General features: G+C 35.5%; 2 protein-coding genes across 2 annotated transcripts in view; one reads left to right on the forward strand and one right to left on the reverse strand.

The window, feature by feature from the left end:
- LOC137621789 (mucin-3B-like) overlaps nt 1-9,857 on the forward strand; it is a 16,479-nt gene extending 6,622 nt beyond the window's left edge. Inside the window, exons 2-4 of the mRNA XM_068352297.1 lie at nt 6,870-7,421; nt 7,893-8,909; nt 8,991-9,857. Of these exons, the coding sequence (XP_068208398.1) occupies nt 6,870-7,421; nt 7,893-8,909; nt 8,991-9,857 (2,436 nt within the window). The remainder of the gene's footprint in view (nt 1-6,869; nt 7,422-7,892; nt 8,910-8,990) is intronic.
- LOC137621547 (carboxypeptidase B-like) overlaps nt 1-11,942 on the reverse strand; it is a 465,241-nt gene extending 453,299 nt beyond the window's left edge. The window contains exon 1 of the mRNA XM_068351930.1: nt 11,878-11,942. The gene's annotated coding sequence lies outside the window, so the exon portion shown is untranslated. The remainder of the gene's footprint in view (nt 1-11,877) is intronic.
- Nucleotides 11,943-12,810: the final 868 nt, after the last annotated feature.

Consider the following 12,810-nt stretch of genomic DNA (forward strand, 5'->3'; position numbering starts at 1 on the left):
AGGACCTGTTCTGTTCATTGCCATACCTACTCTGTCGACTTAAACAATTAAGTGTGTACCTAGAAGATAGTCGACTACGGTGGATAACAGCCAACGTGAAAAGAGACAAGGGACTACTAATCTCATCCCAAATAAGTGCTCAAAAGGGATGTTGGTAGGCGCTTTCCTTCAGATTTTCAGCATGTATGAATGGGACGAGACTGCATGCCCCATAACTAACCCCCTAGATGCTCAAGTGCCTGTGCCAATTGTGACTCCCTTTCCTTGGTGGTCCTCCATCCAATTATTGACCAAAAACAGCGATAATTTCGTTGGCTGAACCCCCAGATGTTTAACCAATGTATGCAATGAAAGTATATTTTACCCTTACCAGTTAAACCCCTATAGGTTCAAAGGCTTCCAGTTTTTTCAGCTAGTTTACTACAGCAGACGCTGTTATTGCATGTGTTTGTGTTTAGGGCTAGAATCACAGGTAATTCAAGACATTATTTATAAACATAACACACACATACCCCTTTGCCAATAAGACCCACATATTATGAAACTTCAACTATAAAGAAAAAGAAAAAAGAAAAAAAGTGTCCTGAAAAGAAGAGCATGGATATAATTACTTCACCATTGTAACAAAAACTTAATACAAATTGGGTAACTCAAGGACCACCGAGAGACTAAGATGATTTCGAATTATAATATTAATGGAAATGCAAATGTCTTCTGTCACACACGGGTTGTGCTATTCAATCTGAATCGTATTTCTGTATCCACACAATATTCTTGCGAAGAGCAACTACAGTCTGTATGGTTATGAATGTCTCGTTTATAACTGTCCAGTCCAACATCAGTCTCTCTCACCACTAGTCATTATATCAGTACACAAAATGAAGTTACAGTGAAAATCTAAAGTCTACCGGTGGTCTCTTGGGTTGGATAAAATGGTCGGCGATTGTCGACGGAATGTTGAATTTGCTGCAGAGATTTTTTTCAAATAATAATAATAATAATAATAATAATAATAATAATAATAATAATAATAATAATAATAATAATAATAATAATAATAATAATAATGTTAGGAAAACTTAGCAAAATATTGTTTAAACTGGCGCAAGTTTCAGAGTAGATAGATGTAATTACAATTATTATTATTACTATTATTACTAGTGTACAACATAACTTTAAGAGCAAAATGATCATGAGATTGCACATACTTCCATAGATAACGACCCAGTTGAACTGAAAAAATGAACAAAAATGAAAAAAGGCTTTTTGTTATTGTTAGATTAAGCTGGCCTGGAACCAGCACGAACTCTTGCTTGTAAACGTTGCAGAGAAAAGAGAAGTGAACCATAAAAAACTGAAGTTCTAAAACGACAAGCGTGAGTGAATTACAAATAATTTGAAGGTGCAGTTGGTGGACATAAAACAATTAATAACCTGGTGCACATACTCATAGGAAAACGTAATCTAGTATGTCTTCAATTACAAAAGTATGAGGGCACTCAGTAGAGCGCAGACCTCCGCCGCAAGAGCTTATTACTCTACCTTGACCTTGACCTTTGATCTTAACCTGCCTTTATTGGCGTGGATTTTCATGCAATCAAATATGAAATACGTTTGAAGTCTCTGTGACAACGATTTTTAAACTTATGGCTGATTACATGAATTGGACATTTTGCTTGACCGTTACCATGACCTTTGACATTGACCTTTCAAAATTTAATCATTTCCAGCTTTTAATATAACAGTTAATCCCTGCAAGTTTCATTACTCTACGATTAAAATTGTGGCCAGGAAGCTGTTCACAAACAAAAACACACAAACAGGGGGTAAAACATAAGCTGCTTCCAACTTCGTTGACGGCGGTAAAAAATAATTACAATTTCCTCCCAGTAAGAAGGGGACATAAGTAAAAACACAGAGAAAGAAAAAGAAGTCAAGGATAGTGAAAGATAATTAAACGAGTGCAGTTATGACAGACGGGTGATATCTGGAAGAAGTCGAGTAGGGGAAGGTAGAATTTTACACACACCAGTTCTGAAAATATGTGAGATTGCCACAGAATTTAAGGAAAATGAGAGATAATCATGTCAAAATTAATGGGATTTATAATAGCATATCATGCAAGCCAACCTTATAAGATGGGGAGTTTCCTACGAATTAAGGAGCATTGAAGGTAATAAGCAAAGAGCCCATCCTTGAAAGATGGAGGAAGTTTCTTTAAAAGAATGGGATAGAGAAGGTAATGAGAAAAAAAGGGCGACTTTATCAAATAATGTAAATATCTTTATATGCATAAAAATAATTCGAAAATGGATAACAAAATGAAAATAACAAACGGTAAGTTTTAGCTTCTTTAGTCCCAAGCACAACATGGAAGACACTGAAATATTTTCTGCAAATTATCATTATCATTTAATTTTGTGAAACAAATATCTACATTTAATAATTATTCTGCTCATAAATATCAAGGTACGGAATTATGTTATTTTAGGTTATTTTATACAAACATTTTTCAATAAATAAAATATTTGTCCGTAACTATGTTCCAAGATATCAAAATCAAAGAAAAAATAAAAGTGTGTACAGTACACACACACACACATATATATATATATATATATATATATATATATATATATATATATATATATATATATATATATATATATATATATATATATATATATATATATGTAAATATATATATATATGTAAATATATATATATATGTAAATATATATATATACATATATATATATATATATATATATATATATATATATATATATATATATATATATATTTATATATATACATATATATATATAAATATATGTACAGTATATGTATATATGTTTTAATATACCACATATATATATATATATATATATATATATATATATATATATATATATATATATATACATATATATAAATATATGTACAGTATATGTATATACATATATATATATATATATATATATGTATATACATATATATATATATATATATATATATATATATATATATATATATATGCTTTAGTATACCATATATATATATATATATATAATATATACATACATATATATAGAAATAAATTGTACACAGTCCTAAATCATCTTTGTAAAGTACAAAACAGTTCCCCAGGCAAGTTTCCCTTCCCAACCAGAAAAATAACAAGGGGGAAATCTTACATCACGGGAGTCATAAAACAAAAAAGAAAAAAAAGAAGAAAAAACAAAAAAAGCCTTTTATGTGCTGTATGGCCAAGAGAAAATAACACTATTTCTCCCTTAATTTATATGTTACCTATATGCTATTTTTTTTCCTTTTTGGCTCAGGAGGTCCTCGGACAGAATAGCCCTAATCAAGTAAGAGACCGGGAGTCGAAAACGGCGAGAGAATAAAGAAAAGAAAGGAATAAGGTGAAAATAAAAAGAAGAGAGGAGGGAAATTTACAAAGGAAGGGGGAGGAGGAGAGGAATGGAAAGGAACCTTAGCTCCTAAAGGAAACTTTACGAGTAAATTATGCGTTAGCAACTGGTCTCCGGGACACTTATACAAGTGTCCTCTTTCTAACTTTTGAAGTCGGCTTTTGGTTTTGGGATTCTAGAAGGAAATCACACCTTTTGTTTTATCTCGTCTCTTTACCGCTTTGGATTTTTATTATTCTGATTTTCTACTTTCTGTCCGCGTTTTGGGGAAATGGGTATTTTGACTGTTCAGCTTTAGTTAACTAACGATATGTTTTATTTTTTAGTTTGTAGGGAGTTACCTATTCTTGTCCGTGTGTGTGTGTGTGTACATATGTATGTATGGATATATATAATATATATAATATATATATATACATATATTATATATATATATATATATATATATATATATATATATATATATATATATATATATATATATATATACAGTATATATTTATATATACAGTATATATTTATATATATGTATATATGTATGTGTGTACATATGCGTGTATGTACAGTATATATATATATATATATATATATATATATATATATATATATATATATATATATATATATATATATATATATTATATATATATAATATATGTATATATTCTATTTTTCTAGGAAGGTAAAAGAAAGAATTGGTATTCCAATACAACAGTGAACTTTTTGTGAGCGGGAACGATTGAATTTACAAAAAGTAAGTATATTTTGTTTTATTTCTAAAATAGAATGGTGATTAATCAAACTTTTGACAAAAATAAAAGTGATTTATTTCTTAATTCAAAATAGGAAAAATTCCTACATGGACCATAATGTCCAAAGTTCCAATTCGTCTAAATTTTACAATCTTAAAATTTGAAAAACATACTTTCCCAAAACTCCTTCCTCAGTAAGGCATATACCGTTAAAAAAAATCGGCAGATTTCCAAAATTTTCCCAGGGATTATTCTGATCAGGAAAAAATTATTTTGTAACTTAAAATCCCTAGCCCTTCTCCCGAGATATTTCACCTCATGAATGCAAAAGTTTTCTAAGCAAAAGCAGGCGGAATGTTCAATACCATTGTCTCCGTTCTACGTAATCTCTTATAATCTCTTGTAATCTCTTGCGAAAGCAGGTCGGTACAAGACAATGGGACCCCGGCGCCTTTGAATTGAGGCACATGGCTTGTTAACAGGCTCCAGGTCCGAGCCCGAATAAAAGAGAAGGGCTGCGTGCAAGGTTAACATCCCTTATTCACTAATAAAACGAATCGGTGTAATGATCAAAAGATTGCAATCCTATAAATGTCAGCCATCACGAATAAGTAACACATCACCACTTGTTTATCAGCAAGGATAAGGTTAACAGCAATAACTGAATTTAGCACCGCCTAGAATAATTCACACAATTTTTTAACGAAAGGGAATTCGAAGCAGAGAGCTTTGCATGACGAAATCCATTTCTCATGGAGTTTTTTACAGGTTAACGACCAACACGGAATACCCTGGAAATTACAAAGAATACTCATGACTTTGAAAGCATTGATCGTCAGGTACAGGAACAGAGGACCCTTCGCTGACACGATGATTTCGTCTTTATGATTACCGAGTCTGGATATTTGAAGAAAAAAAATACTTAACACGAACATGTATAACAGAGAGAGAGAGAGAGAGAGAGAGAGAGAGAGAGAGAGAGAGAGAGAGAGAGAGAGAGAGAGAGAGAGAGGAGGGGGACCTGATTATCCAGGGTACACACTTCTCGCAGCGTTGCATAGGAGCCAGCTCGAACTTTGGAAGGTCATGAACAGCGACTTCCCATTTGAAGTTCATTCCAGAGGCCTTTTCCCCGAATGCTACGAAGAGCCTCTCGGACGCCTTGAGTGCTATTGTATTGATCTCTCACCAAAGAGAAAAAAAGTTTTTCTTGAGTATACAATGAGAATGGGAGTCTAGGATGGCACGTGGATATCTTAAAAGAGTTATGTAAGTGTTTTATGGCGTGATGTAGGCATGTTGTGGAGGACGTGGTTGTTCTTATACAGTGGGGGGGGGGGGGTTAGAAACCTCGAGGATGCCATACGATGAGATTAAATATCGTCTCAAGGAAGAGGGTAGACGTCTTTGGAAGGGACATAGATGTCTCGTGGAGAGAAAGGGTCGTGTTTTATGAAGGGATTCGTTTTTTTATGGCTAACGTAGTATAAAATTATACCCTTTCCGGTGAGGTCTACATCCCTCCATAAAACACTCACGTGTCATCGTGAATAGAATACGAAACTCCCGGAGATCCCTACAGACGTCTACTCGGCATCACAAGAATCCTTCACATGTCTACGCAGCATCACAAGAATCCTTTACACGTTTAGTCCGCATGACAAGAATCCTTCACACATCTACTCTTAGTCTGCATCATAAGAATCCTTCACACATCTACTCCACACCACAAGAACCCTTTACACATTTAGTCCGCATCACAAGAATCCTTTACATGTCTACTCTGCATCACAAGAATCCTTTACACATTTAGTCCACATCACAAGAATCCTTCACACGTCTACTCCGCTTCAAAAGAATCCTTCGCACGTCTACTCGGCATCACAAGAATCCTTAACACGTTTATTCCGCACCACAAGAATCCTTCACACGTTTACTCTGCATCACAAGAATTCTTTACACGTTCAGTCCGCATCACACGAATCCTTCACACGTCTACTCCGCTTTAAAAGAATCCTCTAAACATCTACTGTGCTTTAAATGAATCCTTCACACGTCTGCTCCGCTTCAAAAGAATCCTTCACACATTACTCCGCATCACAAGAATCCTTTACACGTTTAGTCCGCATCACAAGATTCCTTTACATGTTTAGTTTGCATCACAAGAATCCTTCACACGTTTACTCCGCATCACAAGAATCCTTTACACTTCTACTTCGCATCACAAGAATCCTTTACACGTCTACTCTGTATCACAAGAACCCTTCGCACATCTACTCTGCATCTCAAGAATCCTTCACACGTCTACTTTGCATCACAAGAATTCTTTACACTTTTAGTCTGCATCACAAGAATCCTTTACATGTCTACTCCGCATCACAAGAATCCTTCACATGTCTACTCAGCATCACAAGAATCCTTTACAAGTTTAATCCGCATCACAAGAATCCTTTTCACATTTAGGCCGCATCAAAAGAATCTTTCACTCATCTACTCCGCATCACAAGAATCCTTCACCCGTATACTTCGCATCACAAGAATCCTTTACATGTTTAGTTCACATCACAAGAATCTTTCATACGTCTACTTCGCATCACAAGAATCCTTCACACGTCTACTCCGCATCGCAAGAATCCTTCACACGTATACTACACATCAAACGAATCCTTCACACGTTTAGTCCACATCACAAGAATCCTTCACACGTCCACTTCACATCAAACGAATCCTTCACACGTTTAGTCCACATCACAAGAATCCTTTACACGTCTACTCCGCTTCAAAAGAATCCTTCGCACGTCTACTCAGCATTACAAGAATCCTTCACACGTCTACTTCGTATCACAAGAATCCTTCACGTGTCTACTCAGCATCAGAAGAATCCATTAAACGTCTGCTCCGCATCACAAGAAACCTTCACACATCTACTTCGCATCACAAGAATCCTTCACATTTCTACTGCGCATCACAAGAATCCTTCACAATTCTACTCCACATCACAAGAATCCTTTACACGTTTGGTCTGCATCACAAGAATCCTTCACAGGTCTACTGCGCATCACAAGAATCCGTCACAGTTCTATTGTGCATCACAAGAATCCTTCACACGTCTACTGCACATCACAAGAATCTGTCACAGTTCTATTGTGCATCACAAGAATCCTTCCCACGTCTACTCCGCATCACAAGAATTCTTCACACGTCTACTCCACATCAAAAGAATCCTTTATACGTTTGGTCTGCACCATAAGAATCCTTCACACGTCTACTCCGCATCATAAGAATCTGTCACAGTTCTATTGTGCATCACAAGAATCCTTCCCACGTCTACTCCGCATCACAAGAATCCTTCACACGTCTACTCCACATCACAAGAATCCTTTATACGTTTGGTCTGCACCATAAGAATCCTTCACACGTTTACTCCGCATCACAAGAATCCTTTACACTTCTACTTTGCATCACAAGAATCCTTCACACGTCTACTCTGTATCACAAGAACCCTTCGCACATCTACTCTGCATCTCAAGAATCCTTCACACGTCTACTTTGCATCACAAGAATTCTTTACACTTTTAGTCTGCATCACAAGAATCCTTTACATGTCTACTCCGCATCACAAGAATCCTTCACATGTCTACTCAGCATCACAAGAATCCTTTACAAGTTTAATCCGCATCACAAGAGTCCTTTTCACATTTAGGCCGCATCAAAAGAATCCTTCACTCATCTACTCCGCATCAAAAGAATCCTTCACTCATCTACTCCGCATCACAAGAATCCTTCACCCGTATACTCCGCATCACAAGAATCCTTTACATGTTTAGTTCACATCACAAGAATCTTTCATACGTCTACTTCGCATCACAAGAATCCTTCACACGTCTACTCCGCATCGCAAGAATCCTTCACATGTATACTACACATCAAACGAATCCTTCACATGTTTAATCCACATCACAAGAATCCTTTACACGTCCACTTCACATCAAACGAATCCCTCACACGTTTAGTCCACATCACAAGAATCCTTTACACGTCTACTCCGCTTCAAAAGAATCCTTCGCACGTCTACTCGGCATTACAAGAATCCTTCACACGTTTACTTCGTATCACAAGAATCCTTCACGTGTCTACTCAGCATCAGAAGAATCCATTAAACGTCTGCTCCGCATCACAAGAAACCTTCACACATCTACTCCGCATCACAAGAATCCTTCACATTTCTACTGCGCATCACAAGAATCCTTCACAATTCTATTGTGCATCACGAGAATCCTTCACACGTCTATTGCGCATCACAAGAATCTGTCATAGTTCTATTGTGCATCACAAGAATCCTTCCCACGTCTACTCCGCATCACAAGAATCCTTCACACGTCTACTCCACATCACAAGAATCCTTTGTATGTTTGGTCTGCACCATAAAAATCCTTCACACGTCTACTCCGCATCACAAGAATCTGTCACAGTTCTATTGTGCATCACAAGAATCCTTCCCACGTCTACTCCGCATCACAAGAATCCTTCACACGTCTACTCCACAACACAAGAATCCTTTATATGTTTGGTCTGCACCATAAGAATCCTTCACACGTCTACTCCGCATCACAAGAATCTGTCACAGTTCTATTGTGCATCACAAGAATCCTTCCCACGTCTACTCCGCATCACAAGAATCCTTCACACGTCTACTCCACAACACAAGAATCCTTTATATGTTTGGTCTGCACCATAAGAATCCTTCACACGTCTACTCCGCATCACAAGAATCTGTCACAGTTCTATTGTGCATCACAAGAATCCTTCCCACGTCTACTCCGCATCACAAGAATCCTTCACACGTCTACTCCACATCACAAGAATCCTTTATACGTTTGGTCTGCACCATAAGAATCCTTCACACGTTTACTCCGCATCACAAGAATCCTTTACACTTCTACTTTGCATCACAAGAATCCTTCACACGTCTACTCTGTATCACAAGAACCCTTCGCACATCTACTCTGCATCTCAAGAATCCTTCACACGTCTACTTTGCATCACAAGAATTCTTTACACTTTTAGTCTGCATCACAAGAATCCTTTACATGTCTACTCCGCATCACAAGAATCCTTCACATGTCTACTCAGCATCACAAGAATCCTTCACCCGTATACTACGCATCACAAGAATCCTTCACCCATATACTCCGCATCACAAGAATCCTTTACATGTTTAGTTCACATCAAAAGAATCTTTCATACGTCTACTCCGCATCACAAGAATCCTTCACACGTCTACTCCACATCACAAGAATCCTTTATACGTTTGATCTGCACCATAAGAATTCTTCACACGTCTACTCCAAGTCACAAGAATCCTTCACATGTCTACTGCCCATCACTAGAATCCTTCACACGTCTAATCCGCATCACAAGAATCCTTTACACGTTTGGTCCGCACCATAAGAATCGTTCACATGTCTACTCCGAATCACAAGAGCCCTTCACACGTCTACTCCGAATCACGAGAATTCTTTACACGTCTACTCCACATCACAAGAATCCTTCACTCGTCTACTCCAAATCACAAGAATCCTTCACTCGTCTACTCCGAATCACAAGAATCCTTCACACTTCTACTCCACATCACAAGAATCCTTTACACATTTGGTCCGCACCATAAGAATCCTTCACATGTCTACTCCGAATCACAAGAATCCTTCACCTGTCTACTGCACATCACAAGAATCCTTCACCCGTCTACTGCACATCACTAGAATCCTTCACACGTCTACTCAGAATCACGAGAATTCTTTACACGTCTACTCCACATCACAATAATCCTTTACAAGTCTATTCCGCATAAAAAGAATACTTCACACCTCTACTCCACATCACAAGAATCCTTTACACGTTTAGTCCGCACCATAAGAATCCTTCACACGTCTACTCCGAATCACAAGAATCCTTCACATGTCTACTGCGTATCACTAGAATCCTTCTCACGTCTACTCACATCACAAGAATCCTTTACACGTTTGGTCTGCACCATAAGAATCCTTCACACGTCTACTCCGAATCACGAGAATTCTTTACACGTCTACTCAACATCACGAGAATCCTTCACACGTCTATTCCACATAACAAGAATCCTTCACACGTCTACTCTGCATCACAAGAATCCTTTTCACGTTTACTCCGCATCACAAGAATCCTTCACACCTTGATATAGCCTAAACATATTCTAAGATGTCTTTGAATCTTTATTGTAACGCCTTCATTCCTCCTCCATAGGTTTTCGTCACTACGAAAGACAACGTACCTACATAGCTACCTCCCTTTATGAAGCGCCTGTGTCCTTTTATAAAATACGTGGGCGTCTTATGAAGGGATGTAGGCGTCTTGTGAAGGGGCGTGGGAGTTGTGCGAAGGGGCATACGACTCCCGTGAGGGGAAGGATGTGACGGATAATAAATTAAAGGGATGTGAGCAATTAATTCATATGTTACGCCAGTCAACCCAGTGAAACACCCTAAAAGCGTCACTCTAGCGTTGCTTATTAAAATTATATTCCTTACTGAATTTAATAATGAAACGAGTCCAGGTGGATGAATTAATGCACCCTCAATACAAGTATACGCAAATAGGATAACCGTATTCACTTATAGTAAACATATACTGTCTGTTACGAAATCTATTCTCATTTTTTAAAGTTGTGAATGTAATTTTGGACACTAAAGACATTAGTTATAATTTTTCTCAATTTTTCATTGACACAAGAACATGAAAAAAAACAGGCGATTCAGTTCATTATACATTATCAATCTATGATGAATAGCTAATGAGTAATCGGGATATATATATATATATATATATATATATATATATATATATATATATATATATATATATATATATATATATATATATATATATACATACATATATACACACACATATATATATATATATATATATATATATATATATATATATATATATATATATATATATATATACATATACATAAACACATTATATGACGAACATATTCCTCACAATCCTAAATGTTAATTTTTTACGTCTTACAAAACAATATTTGTAGCTGTTCTTCTTATCATAAACTACAACAATTCTCGTGGTGTCTTAATCGTCATGAAGGTTTTAGTCATAATCTAAAAACCAATAATAACGTAGTTGACATTATAATTTAAGATAATTACTGCAGTTGTCTTCATAGTCATAACTTAAAATATAATGATCCCATTTTTTATTTACTATAACCTAAAATATATACTACAATTGTTTTATTTGCCATAACCTAAACTATAACTTACCCACTTTTTAATTACCATAACCTAAAATAAAAATTAAAGTCGTTTTATTTGTCATTATAACCTTAAAAAAATCTACCTACTTTCTATTCATCATAACCTGTAACAAATACTACAATTGTTCTATTTGCAATAACCTAAAAATATAATTTACCCACTTTTTGTGTTATAACCTAAAATTAATACTAGAATAGTTATACTTGTTATAACCTGAAATTAATATTACGATCAAAATTCGCAATACGTGTCATTATCAACGATATACATTGTGGACCTTATACATGTCATTATCTAGAAAAGATAAATTTGAATGTTGCGCAGTTCATAACCTTTAATAAATAACAAAATGAGACGAGAGTCGGTACTTACCAACGACCTTGCCCCTCGGAAATGACTGGTGATCTACTGATGAGGCCACCACTTAGTAAGCACCTGGAAGAGATATTATCTGTGAAGTTACAAATAATAATCATAATCTCCCCCATATACTTTAATAAAGAGCAAGTATCTGGTTATATATATATATATATATATATATATATATATATATATATATATATATATATACGTATATATACATATGGATACATATATACATGCATATATGCATATATATACATATATATGCATATATATTTATATATACACACATACAGCATATATAAATACACACACAAATATATATATATATATATATATATATATATATATATATATATATATATATATATATATCGGTTACCAAACTCTCTCCGTCCCACGGGTAAGGGGGATAGAGAGTAGTCATACCCTGGTGAGAGGGGGTACGTGTTCGTGTGCGTGCATATCTATCTAAATATTTAGGTCATTTTTATAGATGGCGTACATTAATAATAATAATAATAATAACAATAATAATAATAATAATAATTTCACATTTCAAATACCAAAGAGGCGAAGGCTCAGTGTGTGGCTAGCAATCGCATGCTGGGAATATTATTAGGACGCTCGCACCTGCTGTGAAAAGGGAGGGGTCACAGTGCTACGTGCGAAGACAATTAAATCATTCTTCGTTGTAAACAGTCCAGGTATTATACTTATGTAAGGGCCAGTGGTGAGAGAAGCAGCTACCACCCTAAATATGGGCAATACCAAGGTCTACAGTATATATTTTTATAGACGTTGGGGAATACAAAATGTCGTGTATTGTCCGTAGACTATCGTTGTAATATATTGGAAAGTTATATTTATATAAAGTAGTCTTTATCAAACAAAGATAACGATGTTTTCGTCACAATTTGTGTATGGATTCCTATTATTTAA

Source organism: Palaemon carinicauda, chromosome 28, assembly GCF_036898095.1.
Source record: "Palaemon carinicauda isolate YSFRI2023 chromosome 28, ASM3689809v2, whole genome shotgun sequence".
Taxonomy (NCBI): Eukaryota; Metazoa; Arthropoda; class Malacostraca; order Decapoda; family Palaemonidae; genus Palaemon; species Palaemon carinicauda.